Source organism: Podarcis raffonei, chromosome 3, assembly GCF_027172205.1.
Source record: "Podarcis raffonei isolate rPodRaf1 chromosome 3, rPodRaf1.pri, whole genome shotgun sequence".
NCBI lineage: Eukaryota > Metazoa > Chordata > Lepidosauria > Squamata > Lacertidae > Podarcis > Podarcis raffonei.
Window position 1 is genome coordinate 25,252,054 of NC_070604.1, and position 19,986 is coordinate 25,272,039.

Here is a 19,986-nt window from a genome sequence, read left to right on the forward strand (position 1 = left end):
ACTTCTTGAATTCTTAGGATGATGAGGTATAAATAACCAGAAGCTTTTGTGATGTTACTACTAGGTAAAGGTAAAAAGGTTAAGTCCAGTCAAAGGCGATGATGGGGTTGCGACGCTCATCTCACTTTCAGGACGAGGGAGCCGACGTTTGTCCACAGACAGCTTTCCGAGTCATGTGACCAGCATGACTAAACCACTTCTGGTGCAATGGGGCACTGACGGAAACCAGAGCACACAGAAAAACTGTTTTCCTTCGTGCCACAGCGGTACCTATTTATCTACTCGCACTAGTATGCTTTCGAACTGCTAGGTTGGCAGGAGCTGGGACAGAGCAACAGGAGCTCACCCCGTCGTGTGGATTCGAACCACTGACCTTCCAATCGCCAAGCCCAAGAGGCTCAGTGGTTTGGACCACAGTGCCACCCGCGTTACTACTTGGTGTGACTTATGTTCTGTGTCCTTCAAATGTTGTATTGTCACCACTCGGGATTTTTAAGGTGAACTTTGGAAGAGTTCAGAATCAGGCCAAAATCCTCACCAGTTCATCATCCCGTTGTCACAGTAATCAGCCAAATGCCTATTCAAACCCCCAAAACAGGAACTGAGTGCAAGCACTCTACTCACTTGTGATTCCCAAGTCTGGCATACAGTTTGCCCTAAGTACCATATATGCATTTCACATATTTCGTTTAATTTTTATGAAAAAATAATACCATGTGGAGGGATCAGGTCCATGGCACACTGGAAGAGAAGGCTAACCCATTCCCTCTGCTGAGTCTTGATGGAAACCCACTGCCACCTGCCAAAAGATGCTTCCTGCATGATGCTTCCTGCCAAAAGATGCTTCCTTCTTTCAACATGAGATGAAGCCTTAACTCCCTTCTCCCTGTTTGTCATGAGCCCAATCCTGATTTTGCTCTGCTGCAACTGCTGACCTCAGAGCAACAGGGAGACATATTATTCTCTCCAACACTGTCCAGTGTCGCAGCTAAATTTCTGCTCCAGGGCGAAACTTAATTCTGCAGTCCAAACACCTATACAGTACTCAGATTAAGATCTGAAAGGAATTGTGCAATTCCTTTCCCTCTTGTGTTTCTTTAACAATTAACCACCCTGTTTTCTTGCTTGACTTAGACACACTATGTTCATTCTCTCCCTCCTCCCCCCACCCGCACAATCATCCCAACCTTTCACCCAGTCAGACACTTGGTTACATAAGTGCCAGGTTGCTAGGCTGATCATTTGGTGCCCCCCCCCGCAAAATGTCCCCCTGTGTCCCTTTAACATTCTGTGAACCTTTGCCCAGACTGTGCAGCGCAGGCCTCTGAAACCAAATGCAACCGTTTTGTAGCATCTAAACACAAAATGGCGGAGCATGTTAATTTCTTCACTCTACTTGGTCAGAAGCCCATTGGGTTCAATGGGACTTGCTCCTGATAAGTATAGGAAGGCTGCCTGAGGAGGCTCAGTCATCTAAATGCTATTTACCTCCCATGTTCACTACGTCGGCATGACAATTTACAGTGGCACAATGACACACAGAGCTATTTATAGTGGTCACCAGACATGAGCTTTGCCTGTTTCTTTCTCTCTCGCTCTCTCGCTCTCTCTCTCTCTCTCTTCCTCTTTCTCTCTCTCACTCTCTCTCTCTTGTGTGTGTAAGTGCCCCCAGATTAATCTCCAGAATCAATAAACAACAGTAAGACAGTCCTTTCTGCATTTGTTCAACAGCTTAATTTTAAACCAGCTATTAAACTGCTGAGTTGTACTCATTGTATCTCCAAGGCCAGAAAAGTTGATAATTAATTCATGCAGTGAGTTTTGCAACTTTTTTTAAAAAAGACAACAAACTAACTGGATAGGGTGAAAACAAAGTAAAAAAATTCCTTCCAGTAGCACCTTAGAGACCAACTAAGTTTGTTATTGGTATGAGCTTTCGTGTGCATGCACACTTCTTCAGATACACAGTGTGCATGCACACAAATACTCACACCAATAACAAACTTAGTTGGTCTCTAAGGTGCTACTGGAAGGAATTTTTTTATTTTGTTTCGACTACGGCAGACCAACATGGCTACCTACCTGTAACTAGAACTATAGATAGGGTCAGCCACCAAAGTCTGGCAGAGCACCCAGTCATTTTCCCACAGACAGAACTTCAGCAGCTACAGTTTTCCATTACTTCATAGTGAATTTTGCAGCTGTTGAAGGCCACATATTTAATAATATAAGCAGGCGTATTCCATGCATTATACTGAATGCACACATGGCGGGGAGCATGTCCATGGAACATGTCCGTGCTGCAGGTGGAGTTAGCTCATGTGGTCCTATTAAGCCATGTGCCAAACTCCCAATAGGAAGATTTATGGCTCTAAATCGGGGTGCGAAGCCTGTGGCCTTCCACATGTTGTCAGACTCCAAATACTATCAACCCCCATCCAGCATGGCCAATGAACAGAGATGAGGGGCGTTACAGTCTGACAACTTCTGGAGGGCCATAGGCACAGAAATCACACATCAATACTTTTATTTCTTGTATTTATAAAGTGTGCAACCTACTCAAACATTCCAAGCCGACAGTATTATTGTAGGTCATGTGTAAGGTTGCCAACTCTGGCTGAGTGGCTGAGGTAATTCCAGGATAGAGTTTTCAAACTGAGATTGAATTTCGGCATGTTTCATTACCCTTTGAAATGCTGGTTAGAATTCACAGAATTCTTTCACCCCTTTAAACAGTAAACCCTGGGGAGCTACCAAGATAAAGAAGCAGCATAAATTGGAACCTCCTAATGCTCTGGGTAAGTGGGGGAAAGGATAAACACAGGTTAAATGCAGGCCCAGTCTTGTTTGATGACACAAGGCTGACAAATTAACAAGGCTGAGAATTGGGATTCTCTAGTTTAGTAGTCTAAAGCAAGTATATTCAGGGATTAATATAGTACTTCTCTGAAGTATATTCAGGGATTAATATAGTACTTCTCTGAAATGATCAGAGCAGTAATCATTTGCTTTGTGAATATTCCAGTTCTCATACTGTATCATCTATTTGGCTGGAGGGTGAAAAACAAACCCAAGGAGTGGCTCAGTGACTGCTTACCCTGGTATAATACTGTTGTTTTAAACAGATTAGTTCCTTGTTAAGTGCCCATGGCAACTTTGGAAAACAAATAAATGTGGGACAAAAAGAAAGCACTTTTCTTTACAATATTCTACTTCTAAGGCAAATCTACCGATTAAAACTTTTAAAGGCATGGGAGACGTGAAAGTTTTGCATCACAAGTGTAACACTCGTCCTCAGGCCCTTTTTGCAGAGAGGTGAGTGGTGGTCATGTACCCATTGCTGAGAATAGTCCTCTGTTTTGGGGGGCTGGGGAACCTGTGGCTCTCTGTACATCAGCTCTTAACATCTTCCTGACAGTAAGAGCTGTTTGACAGTGGAATTTGCTGCCAAGGAGTTGTTACGAAAAAGGAGCAATGCAGAAGCGAGCTCCAGATGGCTGGAATGGTAAACAGGAAGCTGATGTTATTGGATTGTACCGTGGGAACCAGGGACAGTCTGTTCAGAGCTCTGAGCGCCGGATGTTAGCTCAGAGTGGCACATGACCCTGTACTGGAAGTACATGGGTGGAGTTTTTCTCTCTCTGCAGTTGTGAATCAGAGGGTACAGACGTGTTTTCTCTGTACTGCTGAAAGACAGGAATAAAGACATGTAAATATATTTCTGTCTGTCTCTTCCCGCCCCCCCTGGGAATGGAGGAGGGGGAGGAGTGGTGTGTTCTTCTTCACGTTGAGGAGAATCGCCGATTGGAGACCTCCCTTGATCTTGCCGGGAGTCGCAGACAGGAGGTCATAAGGATTCAAGCCGGGCACCTGGAGGGTGGCCAAATTCCTCTGGACTAAGCTGGACCTGCTGGCTTGAAATCCGACATCTGGTAGCAGAGGTTACATCTGGAAGCAATCGCCGATGGATAAAAGATCCATGAGAATCTGCATGAGAGGTGAGAGGTCGATGAATCGTTGCCATCCTCTGCACCTAAGGAGATAAAGAAAGCGTCTGCCTGCAGCCAGAAAGCTGAACAGACAGCTGGACACCGAAAGGCAACGGAGCTAAAAGGTAGGCTGCATTTTGGGCAAAAGAGAGTGAACACAGAAAGGATTATTCTCTGTTCACGAAAGAGCTGCATTTTAAGAAAAACAAGCTCTGAGGGCAAGCTTGCATACCAGGAATTCCTGTGGTGAGATAAGGATTCCCGTCTTGAGCAGGTTGCTAGGCAACGGCCGCACAGTACTTGTAAAGTTACTGAATGGCTCAAAAAGAGCCTGGGAAGTCGAATTGTTATGATATCTGCGCAGCTGTGCAAGGGTTTTGAAAATAAGCCCAAAGGTTTGCCTGCCAGTGAAAGCAGTAAACAAGCCTAAAGACTTTTGGGTTTTACTGGCTTGAAAGTGAAAGCAGGCTTGAGAGAGAAAGCACAGACTTGGTTTCAGCATGGATGCCAGGAAGGGGGGAGCGTTACCTTGTCCACCTCCCCTGAGTGCCGTGGTTCTAGATGAACACAGCCGGCATGCTGCACTGGAAGTAAAGCACAGGGGGAGGGAGGAACGGAGTTCTAATTCCCCCACCGATGAAGCTACTGGAGAGGAAGCTGTAGCTTTGAACGTTGTCCAGTGTTACAATTGTGGACAGGCTGGGCATCTTCAGCGGAACTGCAAGAAGCCACGTCAGCCAAAAGGAGCGAAGGGCCGCTCAGCAAAGCCTGAGGCATCAGGCAAAGGTCATACCAAGACTTCGGTGAAACCTGCAAAGGCTTTGATGGCGAAAGGAACCACGCCAGATGTTAGGAACGCGTTTGTAATTGACACTGGATGTACTTTTCATATGTCCCCACACAGAGAACTCTTTTCAACGTTTAAGAAGCAAAGCTTCGCTGTGAAACAGGCCAACGGTCTGTGTGTGTGGATCATTTCTCTAACTATGTCTGGGTTTATGTGTTGAGAAAGCCACAGGAAGCCTTAGAGAGGTTTCAGGAGTTTTGTGACAAAGTTAAGAGTATGCATGATGCTAACATTGATTGTCTATTCACAGATGAGAAGCAGATTTTTCTTTTACAGGATTTCCAGCGGTTCCTGCAGAAGAAGGGGATAAGACACAAGATTGCTGTTTCAGCGGAAGCGTGGAACAGGGGTGTCTGTGTACGTGTGAACAGAGAATTGCAAAAGGGGATGGAAGCGCAATTGCTTAGTTCACATTTGCCACATGAGTACTGGGCCGAGTCTCTGATGTCGTATTGTTATACGAAAGTGAGAAAGGTTTCAAAAGAGTTGGGAAGTTCTCCTTTTGAGAAACTGTTCCACAGAAAACCTTCTGTTGCCCATTTCAAGGTTTTTGGGTCTCATGTGAGAACAGAAGCTCCAGGTGGAGTAAAGAATGCCAGAGGCATTTTTGTGGGGTATGAAAAGGGTCTCTACAGAGTAATTTTGTCTGAATCTGGTCAGGTGATTCTCACAAAATTTCTAGAGAGTGCTCCTGAACAGGAGAGAGTGATAGTACACACATTTCCCACTGAGGACGATTCAGATGATGATGATTTTACTGATTACAGCTGTACTGAGAGTGATGAAACTGATAGCTCGGAGAGCTCAGTTGTCACAGTCATTGAGAGGAAGTCTCACACAATGGATAGGCCTTCACAACTGAAGGATGAACCACTGTTTACCATTGGAACTGGTTCTCCAAAGAGTCCTGAGACTGGACCAGTGAGCAGAGAGGATCAGCACCTCATACGTAGGTCTGAGAGAGTTACAAAGGGTCAACCACCCAAGAGGTACTCAAAAGAGTTTGCTAATTTAGCTGTTGCATGTGTTGCTGTTGTAAACAACCAAGGACAGGTTGGAGCTGTGTCTAAGTCAGAGACAAAGACACAACAGAGAGTTGCTAGCCAAGGTAATGCAGATGCACTCATTCCTTGGAAACCAGACAACCAGAGAGGTACACTGGGGAAACCAGTGGCGGGGAGTTCCAAGGGTGGAACTGAAACAACAGGGGAGTGTTATGTGTATAACAACTGTTTGTTTTCTTCTCTGGATCACGCTTTGCTTGCTGCAACACGCATTGATTCTTTTGGGGGAGGATGTTACGAAAAAGGAGCAATGCAGAAGCGAGCTCCAGATGGCTGGAATGGTAAACAGGAAGCTGATGTTATTGGATTGTACCGTGGGAACCAGGGACAGTCTGTTCAGAGCTCTGAGCGCCGGATGTTAGCTCAGAGTGGCACATGACCCTGTACTGGAAGTACATGGGTGGAGTTTTTCTCTCTCTGCAGTTGTGAATCAGAGGGTACAGACGTGTTTTCTCTGTACTGCTGAAAGACAGGAATAAAGACATGTAAATATATTTCTGTCTGTCTCTTTCCCCCCCCCCCCCGGGAATGGAGGAGGGGGAGGAGTGGTGTGTTCTTCTTCACGTTGAGGAGAATCGCCGATTGGAGACCTCCCTTGATCTTGCCGGGAGTCGCAGACAGGAGGTCATAAGGATTCAAGCCGGGCACCTGGAGGGTGGCCAAATTCCTCTGGACTAAGCTGGACCTGCTGGCTTGAAATCCGACAGGAGTGTGGTGGAGTCTCCTTCTTTGGAGGTCTTTAAGCAGAGGCTTGACAACCATATGTCAGGAGTGCTCTGATGGTGTTTCCTGCTTGGCAGGGGGTTGGACTCGATGGCCCTTGTGGTCTCTTCCAACTCTATGATTCTATGATTCTATGATCTCTGACCATCAGCCACATGGGCTAGGCTTCCCTGTTCTATTCAAGGGACTGACCAGTTCAAGCCCTTCAAATATAAAGAACCCTAAGAAAGACGAGTAGGGATCTTGGAGGTGCCCATCAGAAGCTGGCACATGGGCAATGTTTCTCATTTGGCAGCACTCATTGATGGGGCTGTGAGATGTAAGAATCAGGTGCAGTCAAACACAACATGGGTAGAGTAGACATGAAGGTTCTCTCAGTCCTCCAGCTGGAACTTCCTGCTTTCCAGGACTGAGACGAAACTTCCTATGTACAACTTGAGATGGACGTGGCCTCTCCTGAAGTAGAAAGAACCAGAACCACAGGCTGGCGACCATCTTCTCTCTCTCATCTTTATTGATGCCATCTTAACAACAGCACTACTAAGATGCACCCTTGGCTCCAGGCCAAGAGAAGAAAAAGGGGGCTTTCTCCCATAAGGAGATAGTCACCACATTTAAACTATGTCCTAACCTTTTACGTCTGGGAACCTTTGTGTGAACAGATGATTACTTGTGAGTAAACATTTTATGCTTTACAGAAGAATGTGTAGCGACTTATTTTAGGGAGGATTAAATGGGGGAAATACCAGGAAATATTTACAGAGACTCTAAGGAGTCTGAGCAAGCTATCTGCTGTGTGTGTGTTTAAGAAAGGGGAATGTTAACTCTGCTGATTTTGTTGAACTTGTAAAGACTAGTTGGGATAGGATATCTTAGACAATATATCCTCACCTCCATCCCTAAACATTCCCACAGGGGCTGCCCCTTCTTGTATGGAGCTCAACTCCCCTGCACTCACCAGAGCCTTGCACAGCTTTGTATTCTCATCATTTCTGACCACTGGCCAAATTGACTCTGCTGGCTGTGACTTGCAGGTTTCCTTTGAACTGTGGGTGGAAGGGAGATGAACACAGCTTTTCTATTCCAGTGTGGACTTTGATTCTCTAGCTGAATTGGGCAGCTTCCAAATCACTTTGCACTTGAGACAGGCCATTTTCTAAAATGCCAAATTGGAGTCGGAACTGAAATCTGTGATCAGCACATACTGAAGCGTGTAAGATCATGGAAAGTTGGGAGGAAAACCATCTGGGTTGAGATCTAAGCATGCTTACATGAAATGAGTAGGATTTCCTTCTAAAATCCATGTTTCACAGAGAGATGCATGCTAGCAAACAGTCGTAATAAATTCAGCTCAACAGAAAAGAAAGAAATGCATTTTAATTGTTAAGGCAATTATCCTTGTTAATGATTGAGTTACTACATAGTAACAAATTCAGTGCCTGAATAGATTTGTGTCGTAGGGCAAGGAAGACAAAGGATAATTTAGTAACATAGTAATAATCACTAACAGTACATATGACTGCCTTTGACATGATTTCTACATTTCTCCTGCTGCTGCTCATCTGAAGACATTCTAAGTGGCACATAACCAGTTGTTTGTTGACCCTGGCAATGTTTTCCAACAATGGACAAAAATGTAATTTAAACATTTTATTCAATTTTTTCAGTATATGAATGCATAAAAATCAAAAGGCTTCTGAGTAATTTGCATAAATCTAACTGGATGTTGGGGTTGATATTATAGTACACAACAACTGATTTCTCAAAATTAGCACACAGCCCTGAAATTCATGCAAAATGTTGTAATTCAATTTTAAGACCTTGTTTGGATCTACCTGGGTTCTCAAGCATCAAAATCATAGACTCCCCACATGTTTAGCATAAATCCTGATTAATGTAATTGAACTACTTTTGCCACCAGCAAGTTATATCTCTGAGCTAATACTGAAAGAACATACTTTTAGTCTGGATTGAGCGGCATGAAGGGTCTATATAACCCCATCATTTTCTTATCCCAAACTGGTTTGGACATTATTATTACCCATGATTATGCCAGGTTTCTGAAAGCATGGCCCCTTACCAGAATGGATTTAAAAGTTGAGTTAGATGTGGGAGTAACTTTTCACAGAATTTGTAATAAAATATCAAGGTGGCTGACAAAAAGTTAGCGAAGGTGTATGTGGAGAAGCAGTATAAATCAAGAAAAATAAGGCCAATGTTTGCAGTGATTGTCGTAGCTCAAGTGCTCAGAAGTTGAAAATCTTCCTGATCTGTACAATATAATTTTCATCAAATGGGGGCTTCCTCTGGCTGCCAGGCTGCAAGAATTTCTTAATTGTAGGGATGTTGCTTACTCTTGTCTTGAAGGCCTAGATGAAAAAACAAGAATCTCCTCTAAGAATAAGGAAAAACTTCCCAACATAGATGGGCTTACATTTGAGAAAAAGACCCCATCCTTTAGCTTCAAATGTTTGCTTTCCTCTTCCCTCCCCATTCCATTTTCCTTTTGAATCATTGTGAACTTTGGGCAGGGGTTTTGAAAATGTTATATGTTTCCACATGCATTATTATTGTTGTTGTTTCTAGACATGTACAGTGGTACCTCGGGATGCGAACGGGATCTGTTCCAGAGCCCCGTTCGCATCCCAAACAGAAAGTAAGACGCAACAGCACGTCTGCGCATGCGCGTGTTGCGTTTCGCAGCTTCCGTGCATGCGCGTCTGCGCATATGCAAGCAGCAAAACCCGGAAGTAACGCGCTCCGTTCATTCCGGGTCGCTGTGGAGCGCAACCTGAAAATACTTATCCTGAAGCGTATTTATCCAGAGGTATGACTGTACTGAAAATGGAATTCTTTGATTGTCAAATTCTGAGTGGTTGAAATAAAGTTTTAAGCACTATTATGACATGGGAGTTTTGAAAAGCAACCAATCTGCTTAATAATAAGCAGGGGCATATTTTTACAAGCATTGTAAAAGTATTCAGAGATAATTATACACATGAGTCTAAATCAGTGAAAGAATGCATCCATGGAAAAAGATCTGTGGTCCCATGGTGTTGAATCCACATGTGAAATCTGAACTTTATAGTCTTTCTACAAGCCCCCCCCCCCAGCTTTATAATCCGGTGGGCCTTTTTTGGTCAGGTTGTCTTGTAATGCATCAAACTAAGGCAATTCTAGCCAGGAGACGAAGCACTTTTACCATCAAGCAAAGTAGATGCAGAAGTCTAGATGCCTGCTCCACAGAAACTTCCAGATGCCTGACATAAGGACATAAGACATATCCCCCAGATGGCCACTTGGACTTGCTCTCATACACCACCATAATCACCATCATATAGATGCTAAGTGCGGCACACTCCTATGACTGAAGTTTATCCAGTTGCTGTATTTGCACTCTGTGAATACACACAGTCTTACAGTTTCCGTTCCATCTCATTTCTCAGAACATGTCCTAGTTCACTCACTTGCAGCAGAGGAAACGCAGAAAGAACATCAGGCTTCATCTCTTCGACCATCAGAATAGCTTCAAGCAGATGAACATCTGCCCAGCTGAACTTCCCACCAACAAGGAAATCTTGTCCATGATCTTTTAAAACCTGTGGCATACAAAGAAATATAAGTCAGTGTTGAGGGTTTGTAGACCCCTGGCTCAGACTGGGCAACAGAGGCTCCTTGTGGATTATTTCTGCTTCTTTTGTGTTTCAGACATGTAAGGCTGAGAGGCAGGCAGGGACTGTCCCATGAGAGTAGCCACTTGGCTTTTTCGTTCAAATATACATTTTACACACCTGCATGTATCCCATTGAATAACACCGAAAGGACCTCATTGCTGTGATCCTCTGCTCAGTAGCATTGGAACTTGACATCGGGAGTGGGAAACCACATATTTGCTGGACTCCAGCTCCCATCAGCCATAGCCAGCATGGCCAATGGTCAGGAATTAGGAGAGTTGTAGTCCAAAAAGAAATGTTGGTAGACTTGTAGGTTTATTATTCCACATTTAAGTGCTGCTGCAGAATTTTGCTACTGCTATGGATGGTTCCCCCCATACACCTTCAGCAGTTAAGATCTAGTTGCACATTCTACGTTGCTACCTGACAATCCCTTACCTTTTCATAAACTGGGAAGTATCTGGTTGTGGCCCTCTCAAAAATTAGGCTGGTCTGCTTTTCTTTGTTCTCAGGGGGCTGGAAAGGGAGCGTCATTATCATCCCCATCAGATCAGTTGTTCCTTCCACGTACATGTCAATCCTGAAAGAAGCCATTAGAACAGTTACTTTCTTTTTTGTTCTTCTTCTTGTTGTTGCTGTCAATCAAAATACAAGAAAATCGAAATATAATTACAGCATATTATACGCCCCAAAATTAGAAATACATTAACAATATAATGTATACAGTAAATAAAAAATAGAAACAGATTCAATGATGCTGTTTATCCAAACAGAAATATATATATAATTACTTATGTGACTTTCACCATTCCTAAATTTATATGCAGGTGAAAAATCATGACCAGCTCTAATACATTTCAGCAGCCCTGTGGAAGGACATATATTTGTGCAACCAGTCAGTTGCAACCCAGCATGAATGATGGGATCTTCCACACATGTATGGAAGGTTAGCATATGGAAGGTTAGCAAGCATGATGCACGATGTGTTTGGCATTATCATGTTATTGGACAGTTTCCCTCCCCAAGGAGCTTTAGTCTAAATGTTCTTGTAAGAATCACATTGTGACATATAGCTCTGGGAATATAGAGATGCATAAACAGAAAGATGATTGCATGTTTGCAGTTCAGGGCAGACATTCTGTGTTTTCAGCTTCTGTCAAGAGCTGGCTTTCTATTCAAAAATAAACCTAGGATGAATTCTACATGTTCATAAGTACAGTGCTCTCTCCTTCAGGTCCTTCCCGTAGAGGTTGTGCTTTGCTGCGATGTAGCTGAGAATAGCTCGCGTCTGCACCATCTTCATCCCATCTATTTCCACCATGGGCACTTGCTGAAACAGGAGCTGTCCATCTTTAAAGGAGAAAAAGATGGGGATGAATGATTCAGTTCTCACAAACTTAGATAGTTTAAACGAGTACTTCAAATTGATTCAGCCTGCCTTCTTTGAAAGCTAAAACTGAAGTATTGCAGTCTCAAATAAGGATCACATCTTGGTAGAGCAGCTTTCTTTAGGAAAATGTGGCTCCCCATTGGTTTGTATGATTCAAATAGAGACGTTTTCCATTCCAGCCTGTTTTCATTCCATACACTGTTTCTATTCATCATTCATTTCTCTGTCCATTGTAATGGGATTTAAAAAGATTTTTTATTGAAAATTTTCGAGATACAATACAATAAAAAACTAATAAAAAAGAGGAAGCAAAAGGAAAACAAAAGGACAAAGAGGAAAGAAAGAAAGAAAGAAAGAAAGAAAGAAAGAAAGAAAGAAAGAAAGAATACAAAGCCCTTTTTAGGTGGATCTTAACCTTTATCTCACACAAAAGTGGATGGACCCTCCCAGTTCTCACTGGGGGGATCTTCCTTTCCCTGCCTCTCACACAGGATCATTCATCAGCAATCCATTACTTTCCCACAGTGATAAAATTATGTAACTTACAGAATTAGTTACATAGCTTACATTGGTGTTACGTTACGTCATCCCATTCATTTTGGTGTGACGTAAACGCAACACAAATGGGGTGTTTGTAAGTACTTTCAAACTGTTTTCAACGTTGTGTTTTAATATTGCAACCCCCTCTTTGGGGCCTTAGGTTGAAGAACAGGCGGGAAATAAATAAATATAATCAATTATGTATCATTTGCGGACAGAAAGAAACAACAGTGAATACCAGTCATATTAAGTGGATTGATTTCCATTCTGGACATGGGCAAATATACCAAGCTGGCAATTTCTGCTCCCACTTCCATTTCTGTTGAAATTCTATGACATCCCCAAATCCAAATTCCTTTGTGTTTTCCCTGTGCAAGCAAAAACCAAACCATATTTTTTTTACCCATGAAAATAACAGTATTTGTAGACTCTGATGTGGACCCCAACACTAAGTGGTTTCTGAAGTTTTCATTTAAAGAATCAATGGGGGCTCCCCCTTAATTCTTTAAATATATCAGTCCCATGTAGAGAATACCTTCACCCATAGACTTACTCTTCCGTAATTTTTCCAAGTCTTCATTTGTTTCAATAAATTGTTCTTCAAACTGAAACAGAATAGAACAAACAGAATCATGTTTGCTTTTCATGTCCTAATTATCTTGAGAGAAATAGATGCTTGTCATTTTCCTTGACTTTAAAAGCACCTGGAGCTTGGGGGACTGTTTTGAAAACCTGCAAAATGCAATACAGCCATTAAATTCCTTTTCCCCTGCCTCACTGCTGTATCCTCGTATTGATTCATATTACAAAAAGGATGGTTGGGATGAAAAGGGCCCCTTTGTCTTGGCAGAAATCATGTGTTTGGTCAGTATACAAGGCAGAGTTTCTTTCCTATGTTTATTTTCAGCGTGCCACACCATTCATATGATTCTATTGCTTGAAATGACTTCAAAAGACAAACCGTCCAAACCACTGAAATGAGATCATATTGAAGATTCTGAAGCATTCCCAGAGACACATTTGTCTTGGCCTTCCCTCTGTAGCTGGGGAGTGTGATCCCTCTCTCTTACATATAGCATTTTCTATTATGCCAAAAATAAATTTTTATATATTCTAAAATACACCCACAGGTTCTCTGTTTTTGAAATATATTTGGAGTTGAGAGTGGATTTCATGCTCTTTATTCAGCTCATAGTGGTGAGGAAGAATGGAAGTTCCCCCAGAATGTCTGCTTTATATACATTATTTACACAACGGGCCCCACGTGATTGGCTAATTCCGGGATTCTCCTGTAGGCCAGTCAGGTTGCAGATTCACTTCCACCTGGAGCTGGATTGGGTGGCTCCTGTGGACCAATCAGACTGCTGCATTCTGAATCCTATTGTTCTAGGACCAATCAGACTGCTGCATTTTGGATCCTATTCAACTCAATACATAACAGGTTTGCATGCATTTCTCTGAACTATATGGCTGATTAGATGACCTATATTCACTTGCCTGGGAGTACAGCCCACCAAACCCATTGGGATTCCCATTTAAGTCAACATGTATAGGATTGTGCTGCATGATTGAAAACAAACAACTGTCCCCTGAATTGGCAGCCAAATAGTTTTATTACTTGGGACAGAGATTTTCCATGCAGCTAGGGTTGCCATACGTCTGGGGAAAGCTGGACATGTCCTCTTTTGGAGGGCCAACATGCCGCTGCCAGCCTGAGCTGAGGACTAAGAGGCGCATGGGTGTGGCGGCAGCCCCAGCTCGGACTGGCAGTGGCTCAGGCTGTCCTCCTTTTTGCTTTTCAAAATATGGAAACCCTAGATTAACATCAGAGTCTTGTGGCATCTTAAAGCTGCACTGAGTGGCTGGGGCAACCCAGTCAGATGAGCGGCATATAAACAATAACAACAACAACTAATAATAATAATTTTAGTATGGCATAATTTTTCATGGACTACAGTCCACTTCATCAGATGCTTAAAACATTCTCCTGAGTTGCAGCAGGAGTGTATGTGTTTGTGTATACAGACACACAAACATACAGAGAGAATTGTGTTGATAGCACAACATATTGCACATATATTCAGCTGTGTGTGCAAAGGAGGCCATTCATCTTAACTATTGCTAGTTCATTCATCCAGCGTTGCCTCCTTCCTTTTATTTTTATGGTCACACAAACCTCCACTCCAGCTGCTGCAAGGAGCCAGCGTATAGATTCCATCTTCCCTCTCCCTCGAACATAGTGCAACTTGGGTTTCCCAGCCATCTTTTCAGCCTTCTACTTTGTCAAGTACTGCACAACTGGGTTTCGCAGTAGAACAATGTTATGGACTGTCCTAAAATGGAAGATACAGAAAACTGGGGATCAAACAGACAGAACATTGGAAGTGTTGGGATACAACTCCGCTTGTATTGGAGGCTGGTGGGTCTGCACGGGGAGAAAGAAGATAGAGAGGAAACCTCATGGCTTCCTAGATTGTCCTTTAACATGTGCTGACCTTTCCTCAGGTGCTAGACTGATGCACTCACTCTTGCTGACCTCATTTCCTACGGCTCCCTCTTATCTTGAGAGAGGAGACATTGTTATGTTTCTCTTGCTGAGAACAAAGAACAGGCATGGCGCTCTTTTTCTCCCTCCACTTTAGTTAGCTAGAACTAGGATCTTTTCTATCAAGCATGTACTGTATTTTTCGCTCTATAAGACGCACCAGACCATAAGACGCACCTAGTTTTTGGAGGAGGAAAACAAGAAAAAAAATATTCTGAATCCCAGAAGCTAGAACAGCAAGAGGGATCGCTGCGCAGCGAAAGCAGCGATTCCTCTTGCTGTTCTGGCTTCTGGTATAGCTGCGCAGCCTGCATTTGCTCCATAAGACGCACACACATTTCCCCTTACTTTTTAGGAGAGAAAAAGTGAGTCTTATAGAGCAAAAAATACGGTATTTCCGTTAATAAACTTGTCTTTCCTACTCAGAGCCTCAGTGTGATTGCATCAAGGGTAAGGCATGCTGCTCATTGTTAAGCTCATCTTTTAATGATCATGCACTTAAATTCCGTCTCCCATCATTCAGCAGGTAGACTGCTCTGACTTTGTGCTGGGCGACAGTTTTATCTGTTGAATTTCCACCTCTCATACAGTTGTTAAAGGCACAAAGCATACAGTTATCTACCTTTCAGGCCTTGGAAATAGAATGGGGATGTATGACTAAGCAGATCTGAGTAGCTTAAAACTGAGCTGTTGAACAAGCACACATAGAATCTTAGAATTGGAAGGGACCACTAGGATCATCTAGTCCAGCCCCCTAAAATGCAAGAATCTTTTGCCCAACATGAGTCTCGAACCCACAACCCTGAGATTTAGAGCCTCGTGCTCTACCCACTGAGCTATCTCAGACCCTCTCTGCTTCTCTGCAGTTTCTTTGTTGATTTTGGATCTTTCTCTCAGGTCAGATACACAGAGTGAACTATGCCACCAACCCAAGTTCTTGTAGCTGCTCCCTCTCTGTCCTTCTTCCAGCTTTGGATTGGCTATGGAGAGGGCCAGAATTGATCTCAGAGGCTTGCAGTTGATGATGAACTGCCCTGAGACCTCTGGGTATAGGGCAGTAAATAAATGCAATAAAGAAATAATAATGGTGATGATGATCTGTTAAATACAATCTGGATTTTAGTATGCTGCAGCATGACCTTGCAATTAAGTTAACCATTTACCTTAAGTACGGATTTATGTACCCTGAACCATTTGATAGTGATAGCTGTTGCAACCAGAGCGGCCAACTTTTGAACTGAACACAAAAAGAGTTCTGCTGGATTAAGTCAATGGCCAGTATCTTGTTCTACAGTGGCTAGCCAGATGTCTATGAGAAGCTTGCAAGCAGAACCTGGGGGGGGAAAGTACTCTCCCCTCGTATTGTTTCCAGTAACTGGTATTCAGAAACAGGCTGCCTATGACAGTGGAGGTAGAATTACCTCTGTGTGATCAGACTGTGGACTTCCTCTTGAGCTCACCTTTGCTTATTACATTGCCTGAACTATTGCCTCTGTGTGACCTGACCTTGGACTGTCTCTTGACCTTGACCTTGCCTGAATTACTAGCTGGGTGTCCAGTGCCTGGACTGCTTTGTGCCCTAATTATGGACCCTTTCCAGCTGGGAGACCTGGCTTGGAACTCTCCCAGTCTTCAGCTTCATTGAATGTCCTCAAGTTCCAGCATTATGAGTGTGAGTGTGTGTGTGTGTGTGTGTGTGTGACTCCTCTATCCACTTTCTCTACACCATGCATAATTTTATATATGTCTATCATAATTTTATACACCTCCATTTGCTCCTGTAGCTGTGCCTTTAAAGGTCACGTGATGTCCTATAATAGTACTACTCTCCTCTGCCTTGTATCCTGGAGTACTGTATCCAGTTATGGACACCACAGTTTAAGAAGGTTATTGACAAGCTGAAACGTGTGCAGAAGAGGGTGGACAAGTTGATACAGGATCTAGAAAGGAAGCCTTATGAGCAGGCATAGGCAAACTCAGCCCTCCAGATGTTTTGGGACTACAACTCCCATCATCCCTAGCTAACAGGACCAGTGGTCGGGGATGATGGGCGTTGTAGTCCCAAAACATCTGGAGGGCCAAGTTTGCCTATGCCTGCTTATGAGGAACAGTTGAGAGAGCTAGGTATGTTTAGCCTGGAAAAGAGAAGACTGAGAGCCCTTCAAATACCTGAAGGGCTGCCACATGGAAGATGGAGCAAAATGTGCCCAAGGCCCTATAAATTAGGGATTGTCATTTGATATAGCATGCCTGTTCATTCAGCTTTCATTCAATCTTGAACCCCTCCCGGTTCACTACAGTTTCAGCATTTTGTTGTTCTTGCCGTTTGCTGTGCAGCAGGACTTGTAATCCATTTAGAAATGTTTGAGCCAACTTATGTAACAAGGAGGTGTCCGCTTACGAAATCAGCTGGGTTCTGTAACCTGACTTCTCTGACTCATATCAGATGTGCATATATACTGCATGGGTTGCAATGTGAATATGCAGAATACTGTCTTGATACATTCCCCTTTCGTTTCCCCACAACCTGCTGGCTGAGTGTGTTCAATGTGTTTGGTCCTTCGTGTTTTCTGCTTTGGGTTCAAAAGAGCACTTGCCATTCTTGTTGAAAGTGGTCTAGACACCTCAGTTTATTACAGCTAGCCAGGGGGGGCAGTTGTCCCACTTTTGTGGTGACTATAGCCCCTCTGGACAGCAATAATGTGGGAGCACTGGGGAAACCTTGCAGAACAAACTCAAGCTGAATAAACCCAACCCGAATGCACTATTATTGTGTCAGAACATGCTGCAGAATACAGCCACAAAAAACCACCAGCAGTCTGGAGGGGTCTCTTGTCTCCCAGGTCCTAGTCCAACACTTCAATCGCTACACCACACCGAAAGGTGTTTGTAAGAGAGGATTTTAAAAAATAAAACATAAAGGGAGGGAACACATTCTTTCCCCATAGATTTGTAGCTTGGACAGAACTATCCATTTGGTAATATGTATGTGTGAATTGAAAACTGCACGCTTCCTAATTTGAAAAGAAATTAAAATTTTAAACAGCAAATAGAACTTCTGAAACAATTGGTTTCCTTAAGGGTCATGGAAGGAAAGTTTCCCCTCCTCCTAGCAGCCATCTGAGACTCTCCAAAAGGTTTCCAGGAAAAAGTCATCCCTAACCGCTCCCCCTCTCTCTTGGCATATTACTATTGTCAGCTTGTTCTTGTAGCAGTTGGTAAATTGTTCCAATCAAATCTCCGCGAAGCCCGCCTCACTTTCTTCCCTGCAACATACCACAAAACCCCAGAATAGTGGACCTTGCTTACTTTATCCAGCTTCTTCTCTGTTCCTCTTTTTCCCCCTCTCTGCCCCTCCCAACACCCTTCACAGCTCAGGAAAAGAAACTCCGGTGATCCAACGTCTAAGTTTTTCAGTTATTTCCCAGCCACGATATATCCCCTATCAAAGCTGCCTATCCAATTTGCTTATCCAGCTAGTTTTAATTCTTGCTAACATTTGCTTTCACCTTTTTAGATTCTACTTCTCGACTCTCTAAAATCCCTCTTTCCCCTTTCCCCAGCACAGCAAGCTAGCAACATGCAAACTTTGGCAGATGTCAAGTTTATTTTAAACAGCTGAACTACTGGCCCCATTTCCCCTCCCCTCCAGCCCTCGTTTACATGGCAGGAAAGCAGCGTCTGATCCTGAACTGTTACTTCCAAGCTTCTTGTTTTGACTTCCCTTCCACCCACTGTACTGTAGTTTCTGCATTCTGCTTTCCTTTCTTTCCCTCCACGCTTTAAAATCCCACCGTCCTGCTTTCGAAAAAAGAAGGAAAAACCCTTGTTCTCCTTTGCTCATCTCTACTGCAACTAATGTCTGCTAAAGTGGATTTTTAAAAAAATGCAAATCTGTCACCTTTGCTGCACTTCTCCCTGGTTTAAATTACTTCCCACATAGCTGAGTGCAGAAAGCAAAACACTTCACATTTTCGAGTACTAACCTCCAAACCTGAATCCCCTTCCAGGGTCTAGGCAAAGAAACTGAGCTTCAAAAGGCTTTGTTTGGTTTGGTTTTGGTTTTTGTTCCACCTTCTCTGAAGATTTGCACGGGGGTGGGGGGTTATCCTGTGAGAAAAACACAACGCCTGCTGCACAGATCCAATCAGCTTTGCCTGAGTTGCCCACAACTTTCTGACACTTGAGTCTCTCTCGCCCACCCTTGCAGACGGGGAGGAGGAAATCTCTGCAGCGTCAGGACTCAGCTGTACAGAAGTCCTATAAAATTCCTGAGGCGTGGCTCCGCTCTGAACAGAGAATATTCTGGAGACTAGTTTATTGTGGACAGAGTTCACTTCATCAGACACATTCTATGTTATCCGTTTGTGTGTGTGTGTGTGTGTGTGTGTGTGTGTGTGTGTGTGTGTATTATAGTTTGTTTCTGTGTGTGTATGTGTGTAAAAAAGATAAAAATTGAAATGCTCATACGCAGTGCTATTTTTGTAGAAAAACAGGTGCCAGAGCTCACCATAAACTTCCCCATGTTCTCTTAGAAGGAGGTTGGCACCCACCTGAGAGATGCTGGAACTGAGTTCTAGCAAGTTCTGGCTGGGGAAAAAAGCCCTGCTTATATGCTGATAAATTGTAAAATGCCTCACCGCTTCCCTCTTCCAGCACCCATTCCCCTATTGCTATTGAATTTGTAATAAACAGTTACGTGGGTGAGAAAACCTGACTGACAAGACTTGTTTTGCAAGGTAGTCATTTGATTGGATTGGAAAATAAAAATATTGCTCAGAGAAGAAGGGAAGGGGAGAAAAAAGACCTTATACTTATAACCAAGGCTTTTTTTGTGTTGAAAGTGCTTACTGGTATGGAGTAGTGGCCATCTTTTGTTGCCTGTGGCAGCCATTTTGTGCTGGCACCCACGGCACATTTGTCAATATATGAGTACTGGCACCTCTCTTTCTTTCTTTTTCAACCAAAAGGTTATGATACTACGATCCTACTACGTATAGCCCCGCTGAATCCAGTAAAGCAATCTTTATTTTTTAAAAAAGACTCCTTTCATTCCTCACTTGAAACAGACAGTATTGATCCCACCAGCAGGAAGAGAGGAGCAGAAGCCGGGACAACTGTAAAGCAGGTAAATGTTTTGCCACCATTTCTCTGCTTTGCTCCCTTCTGAAGGGAGAGGGGAGATGTTGGAGCATCCATGAAGGACCCTGGACC

The 19,986-nt window shown here is 43.4% G+C and overlaps 1 protein-coding gene across 1 annotated transcript; it reads right to left on the reverse strand.

Annotated features, from left to right (window-relative positions):
- Positions 1–7,980: 7,980 nt before the first annotated feature.
- On the reverse strand, positions 7,981–18,955 carry LOC128410094 (glutathione S-transferase-like). Its single transcript, XM_053380826.1, has 7 exons — positions 18,759–18,955; positions 14,404–14,560; positions 12,781–12,832; positions 11,515–11,647; positions 10,736–10,877; positions 10,091–10,222; positions 7,981–8,992 (listed from the first exon to the last, which is right to left on the reverse strand). The coding sequence occupies exons 2-7, from the start codon at positions 14,488–14,490 to the stop codon at positions 8,870–8,872; spliced, it is 669 nt and encodes a 222-aa protein (XP_053236801.1). The 5' UTR covers positions 14,491–14,560; positions 18,759–18,955; the 3' UTR covers positions 7,981–8,869.
- Between the last annotated feature and the right edge of the window lie 1,031 nt (positions 18,956–19,986).